This window comes from Arvicola amphibius, chromosome 10 (genome assembly GCF_903992535.2).
Source record: "Arvicola amphibius chromosome 10, mArvAmp1.2, whole genome shotgun sequence".
NCBI classification, from domain to species: domain Eukaryota; kingdom Metazoa; phylum Chordata; class Mammalia; order Rodentia; family Cricetidae; genus Arvicola; species Arvicola amphibius.
Window position 1 is genome coordinate 3,863,015 of NC_052056.1, and position 23,968 is coordinate 3,886,982.

Genomic DNA, 23,968 nt, shown 5'->3' on the forward strand with positions numbered 1-23,968 from the left:
GAATCTAAACGTCATCATTGCACCACATCACTTTGGGTAGCAAAGCACTAAGATTTGCCCTCCTGCCTTCTGCGACAGCCCTGGCTACGCATTTACAGAAGTCGTGATTCAGGAACACGGCGGCTGGCGGAAACGTCCCCCTGCACTTCCGGCGTCCACTGCGGCAGCTGGTGGAACCACCGGGGGCGCGCAGGTGCGAGTCGGCTGGGACCGCGGCCTTCCCGCTCGCGCAGGCGCCGGCCGCCACTTCCGGGACCGAGCCTGGGAGCACCCAGAAGCCCTCGCGGCAGAGCGAGGTCACCCGGCGTTTCCCGAGACCTTGGCCCGGCGCCGGGGGCGTGGCCTGCGGGGGGCGTAACCGCGGCGCTCCGCCAATCAGCGAACGGCGGGCAGCTAGTGCGGGGCCACGCCCCTGCGGCTGGCACGGACGGTCCCTCCCGGGAGACGCGAGCATCAGGGACGGAGGAAGCCGACGACAGGGGAGGAAGCGGACGACAGGGGGACACAGTGCGCTGTCGCTTCCGGAAACCCACCTCCACCGCGCAGCCCTCCGCGCGCAGCCTGACGGGAAAGCGCCGCCAAGCGGCCCGGCCTCGCCTCCGCCGCGGGGCACGCCGGGAGAAGCGCGATCTCCCTGCGGCCTTCTCGGAAGTGTGTGCGGCTTCCCTGCCCCTGTTCGCGCTAAGTCCCGCCCCTGTGCCGGAAAGAGGGAGGTGTGAGGAGCGGAGCCGGCGGTGGTCACGTGGCACCACTGCGGAAGCAGCGGGAGAGGGGCGGGGTAGTGGGCGTGGCGACCCGGTCACGAGTGGCCGGAAGTGGTGGCTTCTGCGGATCATCTGAGATGGGGACCTCCCTGGACATCAAGATCAAGAGAGCGAATAAAGTGTATCACGCCGGGGTGAGTGGAGGGGCGCCCTGCGGTCCTGCGCTGGGACGGGCTGGGGGCGTCCCCGGGCGGGCGGGCGGGCGGGGTCCAGCCCCGAGCTGTCGCTCCTTAACGGGGCAGCAGAAGGTGTGCTTCAGGCCGTGGTCAGTCCCACTTTCGTGGTTTCATAACGCGATCTCCCTGGTTCTACCCCCTGGAGACACCAGCGATTGAAACACCGCTAGCGTCTGCACAGAGTTGTGTGCAGTGTTTGGCCATACAAATGCAGTGTGCTGCTGAAAAGGAGCACATCCGGGAGAGCATCTTAAATGGATGCTGAAAACCGGAGACCTGACAGTTATAAAGATTCCAGTGACCCACACCACTTCCACCCTCACCACACAAAGCCAGATTCAAAGATTCCCCTCCCCCCAAAAACCCAAACACCACCAAGGTACCATCATCCCGTATAAAAGGGACTCTAGACTCTATGGCAAGATGCTAGATCACTGCCAAAATACTTAATCAGAATATGAAGGAAACAGGGAAACAGTCTGTCCTGCCTCCGTTGAGGGAAACTGTCAACCCATTGCCATATTCTTTTGTTGTTGTTGGTTTTGTTTTCGTTTTGGTTTTGTTTTTCAAGGCAGAGTTTCTCTGTGTAACATCCCTAGCTGTCCTGGAACTCACTCTGTAGACCATGCTGTTCCTGAACTCACAGAGATCCGCCTGCCTTTGCTTTCTGAGTGCTGGGATTAAAGGCCTGTGCCACCACCTAGGTGCCAGAATATACAAAGCCCTGGGTTCAGTCCCTGGCGCTGCATAAAACCAGCTGTGGTGGTGGGTGCCCGCACCCTTACCACTCGGGAGTTAAAGGTAGGAGGATCACAAGCTCGTGGTCACCCTCAGCTGCATACTGAGTTTATTTATTTATTTTTTTATATTTTTTTATCTTTTTTTTTTATTTTTATTTTTTCTTTCTCTTTTTTCTGTCTTCCCCTGTATTCCCTCCTTGCCCTTTCTTCCTCTCCCTACTTGATCCCCATGCCCCAGTACATCCATTCATTTGCAATTTCTAGTTGCTACTGAGGCCAACAGGAGGGCAATTCTATTCCTTTTTTTTTTCTCATGGTTTATTTTTTTTTATATTTAAAAATTTCCATCTCCTTCCCTCCTCCCCCCTCCCTCCCCTCCTTCTCCCCCTTCTCTCCCCTCCCCTCCACCCATTGCATACTGAGTTTAATACATCCTGGGGTCCATAAGGTTCTGTCTCAGAGACGATAAGGGGCCGGAGAGAAGGGTCAGCAGTTAAGAGCAGGTATTTTCTCTTGGAGGGGATCCATGCTGGTTTCCCAGCACCCATGTCAGGCCACTCAAAACCACTTGGAACTTCCACTCCTGGGAATCTGACATCTCTGGCCTTCACCTGCACCCGCGCACACATGTGCTGAACTTTGCCATAGTAACTTCAGAAGGTGTAACCATAAAGTGTGGCTGTGCATATGGACCTGCCTGTGTGTGCAGAACAAAATGAAATGCAGCAGAAACCTACGACTTCGGAATCCAGTTGAAAGTTATGTGGCTCTACTTTTTCCCCCAGTTAATATTTTGTAGAGATACAATTTATATTTAGATACATACACATTAGAGATATAATTTGGATACAGCAAAAACCAGCCCTTTATTTTTCTATTTATTTATATGTTTGTTTTGTTTTTCGAGACAGGGTTTCTCTGGGTAACCCTGGCTGCCCTGGAAGTGTGTCTGTGGACCAGGCTGGCTTTGAACAGAAAATACTGGGGTCTTCATACCAAGACATATGGCCTCTGCAGCCTTGTTCCCAGGGCACCCACCTTCTCCCTGAAAGTCTTCCCATCAGATGAAAACCTGATGTCTACTTCCATAGTTGGAGAACATTTTACTTTCCTGTGGGAGTATGTAGTATGTTCCGTAATAGCATGTGCTTGTGTCACCTGCTCACAGAGAGCACTGTGTCCTTTCCAGCCATGAGACGCTCTGCGTTAGGGTCTCAGTGCGTGTCAACACAGATGAGAGAATATCTGATTTTCCTTTTTTCCTGTTTTTCTTTAATGTTTACTTATTTATATGTGTATGTTAGTATGTACATAACACACACAGACACTGAGTCCATTCTTTTCTGTCCTGGGGATCAAATTCAGTAGTGCTTGGTGACAGGTACTTCCCTGTTTCTTTGGTCTGTCTGTCTGTCACTGCAGCTGAGGCCGCCTTTGAACTTGCAGCAGTCCCCTGTAGTAGCATCTGGAGTGTTGGTATTGCAGTCAAGAGTCCACCCTTTTATCTCCAAGTCCAGGACTCTGAGTCTCGGTTCTCATCTGTAAGATGGAAACAGCATCTACTCAAATGCTGTATTTTCAGAACTGAGAAGTGATACTTCCAGGCTAACCACGAATGTGCCCCGTGGTAGACTCAGACACTAAGATGGTTCGCTCACCCTCAGAACTGTCCTGCCATGATGTGCATACAGCTGCGTACTCCGGCAGCGGCATCCCCAGTGTTGCCAAGCACTGCACTGTTGTGAGACCACACCCACTGTGGGCTGAGGGAGGGCTAAGGTCACAAGCAAGCAGACTGTGCAGAGTCTAGCACTGTGTAGCCCCAAGGCGGTGATGCTCATGCCTTTGTGTGGTGTAGTAACAGGTACTTGAAACGGACATGGGCATGACATTGTGAGTTACATTATGCCTTCGGGGCACCGGAGGAGCCTGCAGTAAATCTTCCTGTAATGTAAATAGAATTCATTTGTTTTTATGAATTCAGAATGCCTTATTCTTAAATACATGTGCTCATGAAAGTGATACCATTGAATATTACACTTGTGAAGTATAAAGGAGATACACTCCGAGCCCAGCCAGGTTATTATGACAAGGGATGTCTGTGCCATGGGGTGGTTACTGTTACCTACCCACCCCCCAGAAGACCCCAGAACTCCATGTTCATTTGTCTTACATGGCGTGGACGTAACGTCTTTAAACTAGAGTAGAAATCTTATGCATGACAGCTAGTTATCTAGAAGGAGAAGTTGCAGAACGGAAGTCCTATTTAAAAATGGAAGCACAGGCTGCTTTTTAGAGGATCCTGGTTTGATCCTCAGCATCTACATGGTGGTACACAACCAACTCAGGATCCCAGTTCCAGGGGATCCCACACTCTCTTCTGACCTCCAAAGGGCATACACTCAGATAAAACACCCATACTCATGAAACAAAATAAATTAACCTTTAAAAAGAAAGAACACATAATAGTCTACGTTATTGTGCTTGTTTGAATGAAAATGGCCCCCGCTGGCCCACATATTTGAATACTTGGTCTGTGGTAGGTGGAATTTTTTGGGAAGGATTAGGAGGTGTGGCCTTGTTGGAGGAGGCAGTATCACTGGGGTTTGAGGTTCCTGAAGCCCACACCAGGCCCAGTCTCTCTGTTCTGTGTTTGTGAATCAGGATATATGCTTTTAGCTCCTACTGCCCCGGCACCTGCCTGCCTGCTGCCATGCTCCCCACCGTTTTGAAATTGGGCTGCAGCAAACTTGTCTTTGTGGTCCTATGCTTGTCACAGCTGCTCCTGTGCTGGCCTGGACACTGGATCGCCTGCCTGTCCCCGCAGGGTGTGTGACTTCTCTGCAGCTGGATAGGTCTAAGCATGCCATGTGCCCTGCACGTCAGGGCTGCTTGTACCTTCTCCCTGCTGAGCCATTGCTTGTTCTTCCCACCTTCCTCCTGCCCCCGCTCTATTCTGAGTTCTCTTCCATGCTGCTCACTCGGCCCTGGTGTGGCCTGAAATCTGCGTTCTCCGCCTAGTTGTTCGTGCTGCAGTCTGCAGTGCCTGCTGTGTAGAGTCAGCTAGGACCGTTTGGCAGTTGAGCCCTGTGTTAGTGTCTTCTCATATTGCTGAGATAAAATGCCCTGGCAGAGGCAGCTCAGGGAAACAAGGATTGGTTTTGGCTCCCAGTCCATTGTGGAATCCATGGTGAAGGGACTCAAAGCAGGTGGTCAGGCAGCATCTGCAGTCAGGAAGCCTAGGATGTTAGTGTTCAGCTGCTCTTCTCAGTGTTAGTCTTTCCTGTAGTTAGGGTGGGATCCTCACCTCAGTTAACCTAATCTGCATAGTCCTCACAGGCCGCCCTGAGCTGTCTCCTATCAGTTGACACTCAGCGTCACCACCACAGCCCCTCTCTCTGCTGTTTCCCATTTGCTGGGTCCTCCCCACTCAGCACCCCAGCAGTGCCCCAGGCAGAGTCAGGTCCTAATGGTCTGTCCTTGCCTTCCGCTACAGCGTAGCAGAGTGCTTTGTAGGTGGTCCCGGTGCCAGCCAGAGTTCATAGAGGAGTGGGAGGGCATGTGTTAGGTTGGGGGCCAGTGTGACTGCAGTTGAACACGGGACAGTGCTGTGACACCCATTCCTCAGTGTCATATCTATGCCCTTGACTACTGACTGACCTCTTAGGGTGGATCACCCACATATTCGAAGTGAAGCCACTCCTCTGCTTGCTCTCCGTCATCACTTCAGTTCCAGTGGAGTTTACATGCATGCGCGCGCGCACACACACCCCGCCGCACCAGCTCTTGAGTGTTGCTAATACATGCTGTTTTCTCTGTAGTTTCTTCTCAACCCCAGGCATTACTCTAGGCTTCAGCTTATTATCAGGGAGAATGAGTTTTTTTCTATTTCACTCGTGTGTGCAGGTCAGAAGACAGCAGGTTTGGTGCCTTTACCTGCCGAACTCTCTGGCAGCCCTAAGGCCGACATTAGTAGACTGGGAGGAGTGACAGCTCTGACATCTCTCCAGCTCTGATGGGGCTGAGAGCTCCTAGAAAGTACAGTTCATTCACTGCCTTTCCCACCCGGCTCAGAAACTTAATCGTGGTTAGTTTACTTGTTGGGCAGGGTTGGGCCATCTCCACAGAGTGTGTGAGGCTCTGAGCAGGACCGTCCAGGGCGATGTGCAGTGCTGACTGGAGACTGTCTCTTGTCCCCAGGAAATGCTGTCTGGTGTGGTGGTCATCTCCAGCAAGGACTCTGTCCAGCACCAGGGAGTGTCTCTGACCATGGAAGGGACTGTAAACCTCCAGCTCAGTGCCAAAAGTGTGGGCGTGTTTGAGGCCTTTTACAACTCGGTGAAGGTAAGAGCCAGCGCAGCGCTGATGCTGTGTGCCGTGTGCTCCTTGTGTGCTGTGTGCTGTGTGCTGTGGTTGCGCTGCAAGGCCCATGGTCCGCACACAGCCCTCAGCCAGTGTGTGTGCCTCTGTCCTGCTGACCCCGGCTGTGCTGGGGTCAGAGGAAACCACTAACACAGTCGTCCCAGGGCAGAGCTCCAGAAGTGCTCGTGGTCCGTGGTCCGTGCCTGTGGGTCCCACTTGTACACTGCTCCTGCTGAGCTCCACACCGAAGGAAGACGCATTTAGAGCAGGGAGCACTTGCATGATTTTGTTGTTTGGGGTACAGTTTATATTCTAGAAAGTTCCTCAAACTTAGGTTTTTTTCCCCCTGAAGGCTGTGTGAGCTCTTTTAGAGAAAGAATTTCTCCTCCGAGGAGAACATGAGCTTATTTAGATTTAGTAGTATCCTGCCTCTGCATCTGTCTAATTTTAATCCACTAGGGATTCTCTTGGGGTGATAGTAAACCAAAGCTCCAAAAGCAGCAGCAGCGGGAGGCGGAGTCCATGCTTGTGGTCCAGTACTCCGGAGGCTGAGGCAGGATACACAGGGAGACGCTATCTCAAATTAAGATGAAATAAAATAGAAATTGTAAAAATTTGACTTCCTGAGTGATAGTCCTATTTTCCTCTCTGAGGACTCTGTGGGGAGCTGGGACTAGAGGAGAAGCCGCCCTGCCCACAGAGCTCCAGTCCTGAGGCCCGGGGAGGCCGAGGCTGTGGGAACTGTAGCAGTGCTGAGAGATGCCAGGTAGGGAGCAGCCCTGGGCCACATGTGCAGCATCAGTGCTAGCCTGCTTACTTATTCTGCAGACGGGGATTCTTAGGACAGTCCAGTGAGGCCTTTGAACAGGACACAGGCACACCTGGGGTCAGCTCCTGCTGTGTACAGCACCGCAGTGCCCTGTGTTTGAAATGAGCCGTGTTGGTCCGGTGAGATGGCTCAACTGCTGACAACCTGGATTGGATCACTGGGACCCACACATTGGAAGGAGCACACTGAGCTCCAAAGTTGTCCTCTGACTTCCACGTGCACACTCACGCACACTAAATTAACTAAGTGTAGTAAGGGAAATTTTTAAAGAAATGAGCCATTGTTGTGCAGACTTAGAAACAGAAGCAGCTTCTGTTTGTGTTCAGCCGGCACAAGGTAAGCTCAGGAGCATTCGGGTCCCCTGGTGTAGCTTGACTACAGGGAGAGACAGACACAGTGTAGCATGACTACAGGGAGAGACAGACACAGTGTAGCATGACTACAGGGAGAGACAGACACAGTGTAGCGTGACTACAGGGAGAGACAGACACAGTGTAGCATGACTACAGGGAGAGACAGACACTGTGCTGATGGCTGAAGCTGATTTCTGTTGACAGCCGATCCAGATTCTCAACAGCACCATAGACGTGCTGAAGCCAGGAAAGCTCCCCAGTGGCAAGACTGAGATTCCGTTTGAGTTTCCTCTGCATGTCAAGGGCAGCAAGGTGCTGTACGAGACTTACCACGGCGTGTTTGTGAACATTCAGGTGAGTGCCTGCTCCACATACTGGGCACCGTTACCTTCCTGCTGAAGACCAGCTTGACTGTTTTCCTTCGCTGAAATAGCGGAACTCAGGGCTCTGATAATGGCTTGATTCCAAGACTGCTCATGTACATGCTGTAGTGATTCCTCATTCTGTCCTGCTAATGCATTTCGTGGATGATTTACTATTTGTGCAATGTCTCACACATGCTGAACACAGAGTTATACCCTGAGCCCTGTGACCCTTGTATGGAGTAGGAGCCGTGGCTGTAACTGCTTCCTTAAAGTCCTTTGTTTCTTTGCATTTTCTCAGGCCACACTGACACCAGCAGGGGCGCAGATCTGCTTCAGTCTCCTTCTGGCACCTGCGCTGACTTGTCTGGTTTATTCTTAGGAGTATCCCTTTGTGTGGTACCCAAAGGCTGCACTTCAACATAGGCTGTATTCTTCATTGAGCAAACCTTGTAAATGAGGGGAAGTGGATTTATGACTTCCTGTCTACCTCTGCTGGTGAGGGATGGCTTTCACAGTTGCTATTGTCTCAGGAGCAGAGCCCAGCCATGACTCAGCCAGAGACAGAGCCCCTTCCTTCATTCCGTGCAAAGAAAGGTACTTTTGTGTAGTCTGCCTTGCAGCAGCTCCCTTGCTGAGTGAGAAAACCCAGCAGTCATAGGATGCACAAAGAGGCAGGAGATTGGGAAGTTGTTTGATTTGTCAATCAAATTTCAGTTGATCACATTTGGACTTAGTAAATGACACTCATTTGCTTAAAATCTAGCACATTAAAAAAATATTTGGGGGAGTTAACTAAGGGTTTATTCTAATGTGAGTTTCATGTATTGCTTGAAAATCCGTCAAGGTGAATGACATAGAATGGTGTACTGTATTACAGAAGCTACCTTTCTGTCAAGAAAATATTCTCAGCCCTTCTTAGATACCCGTTTCAAGCAATAACACATATACACACACACGAATGCTAACACATGAATGCATATACACACTTAAAATAAATCTAAAAAACAAAAATGGTGCTGGAAAGAGGTCCCAGCAGTTAAGACTGGGTACTGCTCACAACTGCCTGGACTGGAATTCAGGATGATCCTCATGCCTCAGGTCTCTGTGGGCACCTAAATGCCTGTGTATATACCCAAAGACACATACCATACATATACCTAATTTTAAAAACTGAGATCCGCTTGCCCCTCTGCATCCCAAGTGCTGGGATTAAAGGCGTGCACCACCACTGCCTGGCAAAAGCTTTGCTGTTAAGTCCTCATACTCCCTCAAATTCCGTAGACATAAGAAACCTTGTCATTTGTAATCTGAGCTGTATTGTAGCACCATTATGTAAAAATCGTAAGACAAAATAAAGGGTTTAAAACATAACCTCCTTTAAACTCCTGACTTGCCAAGGCTTTTGAGTTACTTCTGACTGAATTCTGTTCTTGTGGCTGTACTGACAGAATTTTATATTACAGCTCAGAGCAGTACCACCATGTCTGCTAGAATCTCATAGAATGAATTTATAAAAATTCTAGGCTCAGTCAGGTGGTGGTGGTGCACACCTTTAATCCTAGCACTCCGGAGGCAGAGGCAGGTGGATCTCTGTGAGTTCAAAGCCAACCTCGTCTACAGAGTGAATTTCAGGACAGCCAGGGCTACACAGAGAAATCCTGTCTCAGAAAACAAAAAAAAAACCCAAAAAAACCAAACAAACTCTAGTCTCCCTTTCCACAGTTAAAAATACTGTACGTGTGTGCGGGGGGGTTGGGTGTTGGAGAGATGGTTCAGAGTTAAAAGTACTCACTGCTCCTGCAGAGGGCCAGAGTTCAGTTCCCAGCACTCACAGTGGGCAGTTCACAGCCACCTGTAGCTCTAACTCCAGGGAAATCCCATGCTCTGGACCCCATGAGCAACTTCTGTCACATGCATGTATACACATAACCCCCCCACACACAACACAGCATTTTAAACCTTAAAAAAAATTCAGCCTTGTGTCTCCTTTGATAACATTGCTGAAGCCTGGCCTCCTGCTGCCCTCTGACCTCCTGTGACTCGCCGCCTCCCCTCACCCCTCATTGCACAGGACCTGGGAAGTTAGTTACAGAGTCAGAAGACACAGGGTTTACAGCGTGCAGCCCTGCCGTCACACTGCGCAAGGATTTGGTGTAGGTTTTGTAGTGGGCGGGCGTCAGTTCAAATCCCACCTCTGCTGAGCCTCCTCCAGCAGCCTTCCCGGCTTGGCTGCGGGGTTGGTGAGAGAGGGGCAGGAAGAGCTGGGCACAGTCCTGTCACACAGCGTGTCGCACAGTGAGATCTGCCGAGTGCTGAACACACGATTGACGGCTGTCTTACAGTAGCGTTACAACAAATGCTTTGTCTTCGTTTGGTTTGCCTGTCGAGACAGGGTTTCTCTGTGTAATTGCCCTGCTGTCCTGGAACTCGCAGAGCTCCACTTGCGCTCTCTGGAGTGACGTTTATTTCATGTGTGGGTATTTCCCTGCATGTGTGTCTGTGCCCCATACGCATACAGTGCCCATGCAGGCCAGAAGAGGGTTTCAAATCCCCTGGAACTGGAATTAAATAGGGATGGTTTTAAGCCACCATGTGGACACTGGGATCAAATCCAGGTCCTCTGCAGGAGTAGCAAGGGCTTTTAACCACTGAGCATCTCTCCATCCCCCTTGTAACAGCTTGTACACCAGTACTGTAAGTTAATCGAGACAGTAGATGAGGGCGGCCTTGCCCCTTCTCGAGCATGGCATAGAAGTCAGCCTTTGTGTCACCTTGCTGCCCCACGCAGATCACGATTCATTGATTTACAAGTGATTGGTCTTACACTTGAGTGTGGTGATCGAAGTGGGTGCCTGTGACGGTGCCCTTCCTTTCACAGTTTGTAGAGCAAACTTAACTCCATCAGGGCTCCAGGAGTGTGGGCCCCAGAATGCGTGAGCTAGGCTTTCTTGTGTACTGGCTTTGTCTCTTGTTAGAGCAAAGCTGGCTGCCACTGGGCGGGTGTAGCTTCCATCCTCTGGGCCCATGGCTCAGTAAAAGAGGATTCTTTCCTCACGTCTCTTAAATGGTTCTGGCTTTACCTAGCACTTCTGAACTACTGAGGGAGGTGATAGAGTCCAGACTGGGAAGAGAATCGGAGAGCTAAGCCAGAGAGAGGGTGGCTCATCAGTGCATATGCTGTCCAGAAGTGGGGCTGTGTGTGCGTGTGTGTGCGTGTGTGTGTGTGTGTGCAAGTCCTCTGTAAGCTTGTCTGGTTTGGGGAGAGCAGATTGCATTCTCACTAGAGAATATACATACCACACATATACATAAATAAATTTTTAGATCCTTGCATGTAAGAGAGGATTCTTTTTTTTAAGATTTATTTATTTATTTATTGTGTATACACCATTCTGCCTCCGTATATGCCCACATGCTAGAAGAGGGCATCAGATCTCATTACAGATGGTTGTGAGCCACCATGTGGTTGCTGGGAATTGAACTCATGACCTCTGGAAGAGCAGCCAGTGCTCTTAACCACTGAGCCATCTCTCCAGCCCCCCCCTTTTTTTTTTAGAGATGATTCTTATAAAAATGTTTTATCTCCCTTGTAGTACCTCAGATATACAGGAACCTCTCATGTGGAAAGGGTGTTCGTAAGAATGTAGTATCTTATAAGATTCTTAGCTATTCCTAGGTATGAAAATTATTTTTGACACAATTCAAAAGTTTTTCTTATGTGATTAGAGCAACAGAACAGGTAAGTTGATTAAACAGGAGTTTTATGAGGGTCTGGGGTGTAGTGGGGAGCTGCGGGCGCTTCCCACTGCCCGTCTCCTGGCTGCCTGGCTAGCTTGTGCCCCGAAATAACAACACACAAATTGTATTCTTTTAAACACTGCCTGGCCCATTATTTTCAGCCTCTTACTCACATCTTGACTAACCCATATCTAATAATCTGTGTAACACCATGAATGGTGTCTTACCGGGAAATATTCAGCATCTCTGACCTGGCGGCTGGCTTCATCGCATCTCTCTCTCTGAGGAGAGGCACAGCAGTCTCTCTCACTTAGGAGAGGTGTGGCATCTGACTGAGCCATCTACCTCACTTCCTTCTTCCTGTTCTGTCTACTCCACCCACCTAAGGGCTGGCCAAGGCAGTTTCTTTATTAAAACAGAAGACCCTCCCACATCACTGGGGTCTAATTTATGATGCTGAGAATGGAACCTAGGGCTGTGTACTTTTTTTGTTTTGTTTTGTTTTTGTTTTTGGAGACAGGGTTTCCCAGTAGCTATGGAGCCAGTCCTGGAACTCACTCTGTAGACCAGGCTGGCCTTGAACTCACTTCCAGACTTTCCAACAGAGCTCTGTACATATTAAGCAAGTGTGAGTTGGCTACTCCCTGACTCCCTGAAGTTTTTTCCTAATGTCTAGCACTAGGGTGGTTTCTGAGCTGCCTCAGCTCATGGCCAGGGATTTATGGTCACAGTTCCTGTGCCACAACCAAGTAAGCTTAGAGGCCAGTTCCTGAGGAGGATAGGATCCTCACAACAGGAACTCCAGCAGTGACGAGCTCAGAAAAACCACCACACCCTCCACAAAATGGACTAGCCAAGGCAAAGCCAGCGTCTTCTGTGCCCCTCTCTCCTGCCCATCTGGAGAGTGATGGACAGGGCTGGCGGGACGGCTGGGGACATGGAGCTTGACCACGGTTTTCTCACTTCTCTGTGTCTGTGTTTTTACATTTTAAAAATACCACCTTTATTTCTTGGTTAAATACATAGAAACAGTTCTAGGATTTCCTGGAGTCCTGTTTGTTTTTGTGTTATTTTCATGCTGCCATCCATGGCTTCTTGTTGGTAAGTGAGAAACTCCTCTGGACGGCGTGCTGAACTTGGCTCTGCTGCCCACACCTTACTAGGGTACTTGGTAGGGGAGGTGCCCGAGGGCTCCTGGACTCCATCACAGGTCAGCCTCCACATCCACGGGCTGCGGTTTGTCTGGGCTCACACAGGAGGGGGACAGCCAGCCGCAATGGAGCCTTCCAGCCCCGGAGCTCTGCTGTCTGCCCTCACCTCCACACCCTGCCTGCCTGGGGATCGGCTGTGCACGCTTTCCTTAGACATGCCCTTACTTTGTACATTAGTTTCTCTCGTGGACATCGACTGTGTGAAACACATCCACTGTCACTGTGTCCTTAAGAGAGGTTGACTGTCTGTCACTCTGTGTGTTGTATCTACTGAGCTGGCGTTTGTCTCCTGCTTCTCCTCTAGTACACACTGCGCTGTGACATGCGGCGGTCCCTGTTGGCCAAGGACCTGACCAAGACCTGTGAATTCATCGTTCACTCCGCTGTAAGCCTCACCCCGGGATCCCAGGCTCTCCTGTGAACTGTGGGCTAGCTCCTGTTCACAAGCCAGTAAGCTAGGTCTGCCGGGCACAAGCACCTGATGTGACGTAAGCCCCAGCATGGGCACTGTTTCTGTAGCCCAGTAATGCCCACCTTCTGGGTCTGCAGCCCCCTTAGGAAATGCCACTCTACATCACAGAGTAGGCATACTGTTTGTCCTGCAAAGGAGACAACCACCTTGGCCCTCGGTTGCAGTGACACACAGAGACAAATTGCTGTCGTGCTGGGTCCCGTGAGAACACAGGGACTGTGCGGGCCTATCTCTTTCTGATGACCACACTTTTGGTCTATATTCTGCAGTAACAAGTTTTTTTAATGCCTTTCTGTGCCATCTTGGGTAGCTGGTCCCTTACCACCACTGCTGCAGCCACTTAACAAGTCCCCATAGCCTACATCAGTGGTTCACAGTCTGTTGTGGGTCATGACCTCTTTGGAGGTCAAACAACCCTTCCACAGGGGTCACCTAATATCGGAAAATACAGATATCTATATTACAATTCATAACAGTAACAATATTAGTTATAAAGTAGCAATGAAAATAACTTTATGGTTGGGGATAACTAGAACATGAAGAATAGTATTAAAGGGTGCAGCATTAGGAGGTTGAGGACCACTGCCCCCCGTGATCACACGGAATCAGCAGTAACAATACACGTGTGACACATGGTGGTAGATGCGTCCCCGGCACAGTCTCTCAGGCCACACTAGGTCTGGCCTCACAGAGGCAGCCAGCCACACGCTGGCCTGTCCCCCCCCCCCCCCCCAACAGCGCTCAGCTCTGGCCAGCGGTGCGTTTGTCTCCTCATGGTCCTGCTGCCCTCCATCAGACGGGAGTGTCCAGGGGTTCTGGGACTCGGTGACAATGCTTGTGAGGGACTGGAGAGCTGCCTGGGATAGCACAGCTGGGCTGCCGACTAGAGCAGCCAGAGCTACTACAGGAACTTGCTCTGAGGCCTTCGGGGTGCTGGAAGGGCCTGCTGCATACCTCTGGGGGAGCTGTGTGGGGCAGGGCAGGGGTGTAGTGCCCATGGCAGCTCATGAGCGTGTAGAGCAGGCTGCTCAGTATACCGTCACCATGTTAGTGCTGGGTAAGCCCAGTGGACAGGGACTTTGGCAGGGCATCTGGTGAGGGCTGACAGTCAGGAGCATGGGCACTTGTGTCGCACTGTGACGTGACGTCCTTGGGATGCTCAGGGAGTGAGTCCCAAAGCGGGGATTGGAGTCGCTGGTGCATGATGTTAGCAGAGTCGTCACCAAGGCCCTCCTCATTTGCATCCTTTATTTGGGTGGCATTTTCAGGACTCCCAGTGTTGTGGTTACTACATACAGCTCCTGATTTATGTAAAATATAATTAAATTGTTTTTCTTTTGAAAACTACATGTTTTAAAAGATGGCTCTGTTCTTCTTTTCTGTCAAGGTCCTTTAAATAATCTACTTGAAAGTGTTTTGGGCTTTATGTCCTAAAACAAACTTGCAGCGACAAGGAAAGCTTCACATTTTGTGAAGAACAGTGAGTCCTACCTCCGCCCTGAGCCCAGGCCTCTCTGAAGCCTGTGCCTGCAGAGCCTCCTACGATGCTCAGGCCTAGAGCAGTGACTGCGTTCTCCAGGGCCCGTCTCTGCTCATGGGCTCTGTCAGCACAGGGCCTTCAGGAATTAGATGTCAGTCAAGCATGGTACCTCACATTTGTAATTTCAGTGTCCAGAAAGCAGGATGGTCACCAGGAATTCAGCGTTAGCCTGGGCTGCATAGTATGCTCAAAGCCACCCTGTGTTGTCTACAGACGATGAGATCCTGTCTCAGAAAACCTTTAAAAGGCTGGGTGTGGTGGCATGCATCTTTAATCCCAGCACTCTGGAGGCAAAGGTAGACAGACCTTCGTGAGTTCAAGGCCAGCCTGGGCTACAGAGTAAGTCCCAAGACATCTAGGGCTATGTAGAGAGACTGCTTCAAAAATAGGTAGGTAGGTAGGTATGTAGGTAGGTGTGTAGGTCAGTTTGTCGATGGATATATAGTGGGAGGCCTCATCCCAGGGTACAGTTTACCCTGGCATGTGGTTCACAAGTGCAGCAAGGAGAACACTGTGACTAGAGAGCATGCTGTGGACATGCTGAGCTAGCACACTCTGGAAAAGGCCTGGGAAGTGAGTGGACTTGACGCACTGACTGGCATGCTCTCTCCAGCTGGTTCTTGGGTCTTGCTGGCCTGTGGGTGTGGTGCCAGGCAGGCTTCCGTATAGCCTGACCATGTGAATGGATTCTGGAATGCTCCTAGGTAGACAGCACTGGCCAGTCTGGTTCAGCTCTGCACATAACAAGCAAATCCTTGAGCTCCGTGTACCCTGCTTTCCTCGCGTGTGAGGTGGCAGCAGTTCCTGTCTGCTAGCTTTACCATCCTGTCCCCGAGGTCTGACCTCCAGTGAGGCTCCTGACCCCTGGCGGTACAGATGAGCAGTACTTGGTGGGTGGACCTGGGTGTGTCTAGAGTCAAATCCTTCCAGTTAGTTTCCTGTGCTGCCCTTCATTTGAGTCAGAAGGGAAAAGCTGCTCCCTCCACCCATGGGTCCTCGCCTGCTGACTGTGGTTTTACCTCTCCATTTCAGCCTCAGAAGGGGAAGCTGACCCCAAGTCCCGTTGACTTCACCATCACCCCGGAAACCCTGCAGAACGTCAAAGAGGTAGGTACTCCTTCCTTACTCCTGCTTGTGTGTTGTGGCTTTCCTGGTAGCTTGACCCAGTGACGTTAACTGCCCAGTTGTTCTTTAGTTGAGAATGGTGACAGGCTTCTGATGCTGTTTGTACCCAAGGGGTGTTCTCATTGAACTCAGTAATGACTCAGGAAAAAAAAGACAGCACTTTTATAGACTCCACATGCTTCTGATGCCGTGCTGTGGAAGGATGACGTCTCATATGTTGCACAGGCCGGCCTTCCCCAGCTGTCATCCCGATTGCAGGCGTGCATCACTGCGCCTGCATGGTCTGTTCCTGCCTGTGAGCCCTGAGTGCCATGCTCCTTCCCCGTTTCCCCTGGTGTTCGGGGCCTGCAGGGGGCCCTGGCCTCTCATCCCCTACAGAGGCTTTGCAGTCTCTCAGTGGCGTTCAGTCAGACAGAACTGTTGATGGGGGTGGACAGCAAGGACATAGGACCAGCATGAGAACCAAGGATGCTTGGATCTTGGTAGCAGCTCCCAGCAAACCTGCTGGGTCATCTGCGCCAGGCGGTGGTTACTGTGGCCAGCCTTCTTGGGTTAGCACTTGGCTCCACTACCAGAAAATTTCATGCTTTTTGACTTTTAATAAATGGCTCTGTCTCACAGCTGGTCATGTCCTCTGCAGCTGTGGTCGTGTCCGCGGTATCCTCTGCAGCTGTGTCCTCTGCAGCTGTAGTGGTGTCCTCTGCAGCTGTGTCCTCTGCAGCTGTAGCGGTGTCCTCTGCAGCTGTGTCCTCTGCAGCTGTAGCAGTGTCCTCTGCAGCTGTGGTCGTGTCCGCGGTGTCCTCTGCAGCTGTGTCCTCTGCAGCTGTAGTGGTGTCCTCTGCAGCTGTGGCCGTGTCCTCTGCAGCTGTGTCCTCTGCAGCTGTAGCGGTGTCCTCTGCAGCTGTGTCCTCTGCAGCTGCAGCAGTGTCCTCTGCAGCTGTGGCCGTGTCCTCTGCAGCTGTAGTTGCTCGTTGTCATAACTGGGATGAAGGCATGTCTGGGAGATTTGGGACATTGGAGTCAGGGCTGATGTCATTCTTTGCAAGGTGTGTCATAGGGAGCCCTTTTAGAAGGTTCTGGAAGGAAGTAGCCATCCTGTCGTGGGGCCAGGCAGATTCCCTTGCCCTCCCTGCTCTACCCCGTGTGAAGTCTTTTCTTCGACCCTCCACGTCCCCTCCTGCTGCAGACACAGCACCCTTGCCCCTGCCCCCCATGCTCTCCTTCCCCAGGCTCCACGTGTGGAGCAGAGCCTCTTCTCTTGCATATATGCCCTGGTTGCTGGTTTGTACTTGAGGGTCTTTGGTGTAGACTTATTAGTAAGGTTGTCTGCACTGGCCCTGGTGAGTGTTCTCCTGAGTGTCAATGTACACTGAATTCTGTCAAGCGTGTTCAGGGAGTGGCAGGTGTGGTAGGTGGCCTTTGTTCTGGCCTTCTATCTGTTCTAGGTGAGCACTGTTTGTCATAACGTTTATGCTTACTGTTAGAAAATGAGAAACTTGTGCTTTACTCCTATTTGTTTATTTGTTTATTTTGGTTTTTTGAGACAGGGTTTCTCTGTAGCTTTGGAGCCTGTCCTGGAACTCACTCTGTAGACCAAGTTGGCCTCAAACTCAGAGATCCGCCTGCCTCTGCCTCCGGAGTGCTGGGGTTAAAGGTGTGCGCCGTCACCGCCAAGCATATGCTTTATTAAATACCTTGTGGAACACATGGTTATTTATAAAGCATCATTGGCGGCTTTTCTTCTCTAAGTAAAAAAAAAAAAAAAAAAAAAAAAAGGAATTGGGGGACGAAGAAGAAGTGCACAGAAAATGTGGGCAGGCCGGAGCTGAAACGCAGAAATGCAGAGTGGTGCAGGGTGTGCACCTTACACCATCACTGCGGGAGGAACACACGTGTCTGGAAGACTCTTGAGAGCGCTGGGAGTCGCGTTGTCAGACGCAGCCTAGAGCTGTGTGAGCCTCGCTGTTACCGAGTTTTCTAAACAGATGGCTTATTTTCCTCGTGTTTGTTTTTCAAACTTTGTCTTCCACTCACACATTTCTAGAGGGTTCGTCAGGTAAGAATCACTGATGTTTGAGAGCTTAACCAGTCTGGTGGCCTCCTGCCTCCACGTGAGTGCTGGGATTACAGGCACGTGCTGCCGTTCCTGACTTGTGCTAGAGATTGAAGCCAGAGCTCCGAGCTCTGCCAGGCAAGCAGTCTTCGCGCTGAGCTGTTTATTCGTAGTTCTCACTGAGTAGATGCAGACGTAATAACATTTTGGATATACTGCTAAAATTTGTTCGTGTGTCTACCAGAAAAATTTAAATTATATTCATAAGCAATTACAAATTGTAAATGATTTTAAATTTGTGGCTTCTGTTGAGTCTACTGGAGAGTGGGACGTGACAGGCGAAGACGCCTACAATGACTGTCCAACTCTTTTCTCTCAGTGCCACTGCCAGGTCCCCTTGGCCAGCTTCCTGTCTACAGAGAAAGGTCCCAAAGCTTTTCATCAAGCATTGAGAAAACCGTTCTTTCAGCATCCTTGAAATAACTGGCTTCAAGCTCGTCTAATTGGGAACACTGTAAAACTGACTACCTTGTTTTCTTCTTAAATCTTTTCCTTTTTTTCTCTTTATTTATTTTTCACCCTGGTGGAGGTTGTCCTTAAACACCCTTGTCGACGTCTCAGGCTTTTTGCAGTTCCTGTCTTGTTGCCTGGTGAAGGAGGCAGGGAGCGGGCTCTCCAGAGCCAGTCCTGTCTGTCTGTCCTCTATGTGCATAGATGGTGAAGGAGGCAGGGAGCGGGCTCTCCAGAGCCAGTCCTGTCTGTCTGTCCTCTATGTGCATAGATGGTGAAGGAGGCAGGGAGCGGGCTCTCCAGAGCCAGTCCTGTCTGTCTGTCCTCTATGTGCATAGATGGTGAAGGAGGCAGGGAGCGGGCTCTCCAGAGCCAGTCCTGTCTGTCTGTCCTCTATGTGCATAGATGGTGAAGGAGGCAGGGAGCGGGCTCTCCAGAGCCAGTCCTGTCTGTCTGTCCTCTATGTGCATAGATGGTGAAGGAGGCAGGGAGCGGGCTCTCCAGAGCCAGTCCTGTCTGTCTGTCCTCTATGTGCATAGATGGTGAAGGAGGCAGGGAGCGGGCTCTCCAGAGCCAGTCCTGTCTGTCTGTCCTCTATGTGCATAGATGGTGAAGGAGGCAGGAAATGGGCTCTCCAGAGCCAGTCCTGTCTGTCTGTCCTCTATGTGCATAGATGGTGAAGGAGGCAGGGAGCGGGCTCTCCAGAGCCAGTCCTGTCTGTCTGTCCTCTGTGTGCATAGATGGTGAAGGAGGCAGGGAGCGGGCTCTCCAGAGCCAGTCCTGTCTGTCTGTCCTCTATGTGCATAGATGGTTGAGGAGTCTGATGTCCACTGAGAGACGGTAACACTATTTGTTATTCCTTCTTGTTTTGTACACCAGGTTTCCACAGTTTCTAGAACAATTAACCAACTTAATCTTCAGATTTTATTTGTGCCAAAGCAACCGGAATCACTGACAGCTCTTTTCCTCCAGTTCTTGATGTCTCCTTATCTCTCTTTATCATAGAGGGCCTCGCTCCCCAAATTCCTCATTAGAGGCCACCTGGACTCCACCAGCTGCGCCATCACACAGCCCCTGACGGGAGAGCTGGTGGTGGAGCACTCGGACGCTGCGATCCGGAGCATAGAGCTTCAGCTGGTCCGGGTGGAGACCTGTGGTAAGGCTTTTGGCTGCCGCCCTTGGGAGGGCTGGAGGGGTGGAGGGCTGGGTGGTCAGAACACGAGGCTCCTGGAGACAGGTGTTCTCAAGCTCAGCTGTGTTCGTTCTGGAGCTCGCGAACGTGGACAGTTCAGGTGTGGAGTGGTTCCTGGGAATCGGGGAACCCAGCTTTAAAAATGCCTCCCTTGATTCCTGGGCGTGGCATAGGAAGATCCTAGACCCTGTGTGGAAACCGGTGACCTAAGGGACACAGCAGCACAAAATGAGTATTGGTAGCCTCGTGTTGCTAAATTGATGGCCATGTGCCTGTGCTTAAGAAATGTCTTGGAATGGCTTTGGGCCACAGAGACACATCTTTTGCTCTGAATGTGCTTCCCAAAAGCTATGTATTAGAAATTTGATCCCTAGCACAGAAGTGTTGAGAGTGAGAGCTTGGGAGGGTGACTGTCCTCACGACGGGTTACGGGGATGTCTCAGGAGAGTAGTGTCATAGTATGGAGCTCTCCCACCATGCGGTGGCCTCTGCCATGTTGTAGTATAGCATAAAGCCTGTCCTCTGCTGTCGTGTGTCTGTGACAGAGGTATGGGTACATGTGAGGTTATAAAGGAGCACTGGATCATTTGGTTGGAACTGTGATGTGGGTGCTGGGAAGAGAACCCGGGTTCTACAAGAGCAGGCAGCACTCTCAACCACTGAGCTGTCCTGTCCTGTGGATCACATCATGGCAGATGTGCTGGAGACCTCATGTCTGTAACAAAGCCACCCGCATGACCCTCATGGCCTGCTCACCCAAAGACCCCACTTGCAGACAGTTACTGGAATACTAATTGGGGCATTAGGTTCCCAGACCTGAGCCAGTCGTGGTGATGTTTGAGGAGTGAGTAGTGGCAGGGAGGGAAGGCCTAGCCCTGAAGAAGAAACTGGAGCCATGGGTAATGTTCTGATGCTGCCCGGCACTGGAAAGGTTTGCTGACCAGTTTCCTTTGTTGTCATGGTGTCCTGACCCTGTGGTGTTTTCCTCTTTACCCAGGGTGTGCAGAAGGCTATGCACGTGATGCCACAGAGATTCAGAATATTCAAATCGCTGATGGGGACATTTGTAGAAGCCTTTCTGTCCCTCTGTACATGGTCTTCCCCAGACTGTTCACATGCCCGACACTGGAGACCACTAACTTCAAAGTGGGTAAGCAGTCTGTGCCCAGCCTGCGGGGTCCACAGAGAGGATGCACCTTGCACAGCCCACAGCATTTAGCCTTTGGTTGTTCACCTCCGTGAGAAGCTGCATATGCGGGACACTAAAGCCTACTGAAAGCCCCCTTTCAAAGCCAGACTTGAGCCAAACAGAGAGCCCATACGTCTATAGAAGAAGCCTTTACAGTTGTCAGACAGGCCGTGTGTGCCTGACTACCTGACAAGAGACAGTAAAGGAAGGTGGGCTTGGTCTGGGTCACAGTTTGGGAGTTTAGTCCTTTGTGGTAGAAAAGCCACTACCGGAGGCTGCGTGCTCTCATCTAGGTGGACCACATGACAGAGGTGACAGAGGTGAATGCTGGTATCGGGTTTGCTTTCTTAATTGTTTTCTTTTTATTCAGGCCGAGGCCCCATCCTATGGTTGGTGCCCCCCATATTCAAGGCAGGGCTTCCCTCATCAGCTGAACATCTCTAGACATTCCCTTGACGATACCCCAAGAGATGTATCTCTCACACGACTCCAGATCTAGTCACAGTGACAGTAAAGATTAACACAAGTCTACTCTTTGACAGCACAACACCAAGACACATCATCTTAGCATTCCTTTCAACTTAAAAAGTCCCATGACTTAAGTTTAACCTGGGTCTAAAGACCAGAGTTTCTTCTGAGACTCAACTGTGAATGAATCCTTGTAAGATCAAAAGATAAATCACATGCTCTCAACATAGGCATAGAACAAACACTCCCATCCAGAAAGGAAGCAACAACAGGGCCAAAGCAAAAACAAAACAAAAAACTTGAAGCAAAGCAATACTAAAACCTAGCGGTTCAACCTTTTGTGAGCGTGTCTAGCTCTTGGCAGCAGCACGTGGGATCCAGGAGCTTCAGGTAGCCCCACCCATCCAGTTCTAGTGCACGCAGCAATGTAATTGCTATCTTTGGCCAACTGTTCCCGCCTGCAGCTTTCCTTGGCAGGTTCCTCAGTCCCTGCCTCTCCAGCATTCTGGGGCTTCCCACTGCACCTCTGGGTATATCTTTAGAGCCGCACACAGTGGCCTCTTTCAGGGCCTCTCTGCAGGGAACCTGACCCTGCTGTGCCCTGCCTGGCTTCCTCTGTGGCTTTCTGAAACATTTGTACAAGTTTCCATAACACTATAAATGTAGCATTTTGCATACTCATAAAGCCAGCATGGCTACTGCTGCCACGTTGTTTTCAGCTCTAGCCATCGTCTTCCACAGATGGAGTGGCCTCTGTGCTCATTGGTGACTGACCCTGCTTTTTTAAATGAAGTTTATTATTTTTAAGTATGCGTATGTATATGGGTCTATGTATGACCAATGTATGTGTACACCAAAATTGTGCCCAGAGCTGAGTTTCTGAGTGTGGTCCAGGATCTCTTTACCCATACCAGCAATAAGGACAGGGGGACTTTTGTCTGGGATGCTTCCTCTTGACATTGATCCCGTGTTGGGATCTTTACCCATGAAGACTAGAAACCAGTGAAGGAAATCTTGTCTGCAGGAGTGTAGACCAAGTGTTACAGCAAATGTCTCCGTAGCTGATATCAAAGGAACAGCAGTTGAACCAACATATGCTGTTTATCTTTGTTAAACAACAAGAGAAGCACCAGGTCTTGTGTGTAGCATAGGCCATACTGGAGCTGACTATGTAGCTCAGGCTGGTCTCAGGCTCACTGCCTTCCTCCTGGCTCAGCTTCTCAAGTGCTGGAATTATAGGTGTGGGCCACTCTGCCTGGCTCACTCCACATGCTAACAAGACAGAGTTAAGTGGAGAAGTTAGGGTGGCAGTCACAATCAGTGGGGGCCTCACTGTCCTACAGAGAGTACAGGGACACTCTGAAGGGGATGGAAGCAGCACCCGCACATTGCCTTACTGTTAGAGTCTGTTTTCCGTGCTCAGTGTGAGTGAGCTTCTCTCTTTCTTGCAGAGTTTGAGGTTAACGTGGTGGTCCTTCTTCATGCTGACCACCTTATCACAGAGAACTTCCCGCTGAAGCTCTGCCGGACATAGTCCAGCTCAGGAATGGGACATCCAGGTGGACATCTGCTCACACGTGGACATGGTTGTCATCTGCTCACATGTGGTTGTCACATGGGTCATCTGCTCACATGTGGACAACTATACCGTCATCTGCTCACATGTGGCTGTCACATGGGTCATCTGCTCACACTTGGGCATCTCTCCAGTCACCTGCTCACATGTGGACGTCACACGGGTCATCTGCTCAGACCCCTGGCAGCTTATATTTTCATGATTTTTCCTCATTGCCTCAAAGCTCTTTCCTTCAGGTGCCTTGCCCAGCCCTTTCCTCTGGCATGCAGCAGGATGTCCTCGCGTGTGGTGCAAGATCGCAGCAAACATTTCCAGATGCACCTGTTTCTTTTTAGGTTCAGTAAAGCAGCTGTGTCTGCAGCTTGAGATTTGCTGGCCCCTGAGACCCTGGAGACAACTTGCCCAGACTGCTGACATCAAACGCTTGGCAACCAGCAGGCTCAAAGATTGACAGCATTTGTGACCCCTCCAAGGGCTGGCAGTGACTTCATCTGGAAATACGGAGCTGTTTCAAAACCTCGAGTTGTTGATAGCATTGCGCTAGAACTTCAGGGCTGTAGGGAACTAAGAAAAGCAGCAAACAGGTCCTTGTTTTCAAGGGACTCTGAAGAGCGGCTGGTGCTGGAGTTTTTGTGGTCTGTCCGACTGGCGCGCACAGCTGCTGCTGCCGTATCCCAGAGTCTGTGGAAAGGCGAGGAGGTTGCACCGGGAAGAACACATACTGGCTGCTCATTGCTAGGTCATTTCTGAGAGACAGGAGACCACGCTGAGGAAGGATGATGGACTTAGCCTGCCCCTGACCCCCGAGGGTTCCCCGCAGCTTCACACCGACTCCTACTGCACGGAGCGTGTGTTGTCATCTCACTTTTCTTCCTTCCAGAGCTGCTGCTTTGTTGCCCCTCTGCACACGGCTGTCCTGCCCTGAGCGACAGCCTCCTGCACTGCCACTGCACTGTGACAGCTGATGGGGAACTGAGGAGACTTAGCCCAGTCACATGACAGTGGGTTCCCAGACAATGTATTTTTGATTCATCATTTTTTTTTATGCTTACATCATAATACTCACCTCTCCTGGACGTATTTAAACAAGCAACCAGAAAATGGAGGCTGTGCCTTCTGGTTAGTTTGCAAAGAGTCATCTTCAGTGACATAATTACTTAATGAATAAAGATGCTAAACGATTTTTAAAGCGTTGTGGAGTGCATAGTTATGTAATTTCTTTAGTAAGCTTTTAGAAATATGCTGAGCATGCTCCGCGGTAATTATTCCTGACGTGTTACCAGCTGCCCTGCTCCCTCTTGGTAT

At 50.5% G+C, this 23,968-nt stretch overlaps 1 protein-coding gene across 3 annotated transcripts; it reads left to right on the plus strand.

Annotated features, from left to right (window-relative positions):
* The first annotated feature begins 430 nt into the window (after positions 1-430).
* Vps26c (VPS26 endosomal protein sorting factor C) lies at positions 431-23,852 on the plus strand. Of its 3 annotated transcripts, none has more exons than XR_005287188.1 (9): positions 431-898; positions 5,881-6,024; positions 7,429-7,578; positions 12,843-12,923; positions 15,583-15,657; positions 19,244-19,394; positions 20,428-20,580; positions 22,539-22,689; positions 22,750-23,852. XR_005287188.1 is itself a non-coding variant. In XM_038345940.1 (8 exons), the coding sequence occupies exons 1-8, from the start codon at positions 842-844 to the stop codon at positions 22,619-22,621; spliced, it is 894 nt and encodes a 297-aa protein (XP_038201868.1). In that variant the 5' UTR covers positions 432-841; the 3' UTR covers positions 22,622-23,852. The 3 variants fall into 3 exon arrangements, 1 of the variants encoding a protein (XP_038201868.1); XR_005287187.1 differs by having other exon boundaries at positions 432-898; positions 22,720-23,852; XM_038345940.1 differs by having other exon boundaries at positions 432-898; positions 22,539-23,852.
* Positions 23,853-23,968: the final 116 nt, after the last annotated feature.

Coding starts and splice junctions, on each gene's coding strand:
- Vps26c (XM_038345940.1), top strand. CDS start 842: ATGGGGACCTCCCTGGACATCAAGATCAAGAGAGCGAATAAAGTGTAT. Junction 899..5,880: donor ATAAAGTGTATCACGCCGGG/GTGAGTGGAGGG, acceptor TCTTGTCCCCAG/GAAATGCTGTCTGGTGTGGT. Junction 15,658..19,243: donor CCCTGCAGAACGTCAAAGAG/GTAGGTACTCCT, acceptor TCTTTATCATAG/AGGGCCTCGCTCCCCAAATT.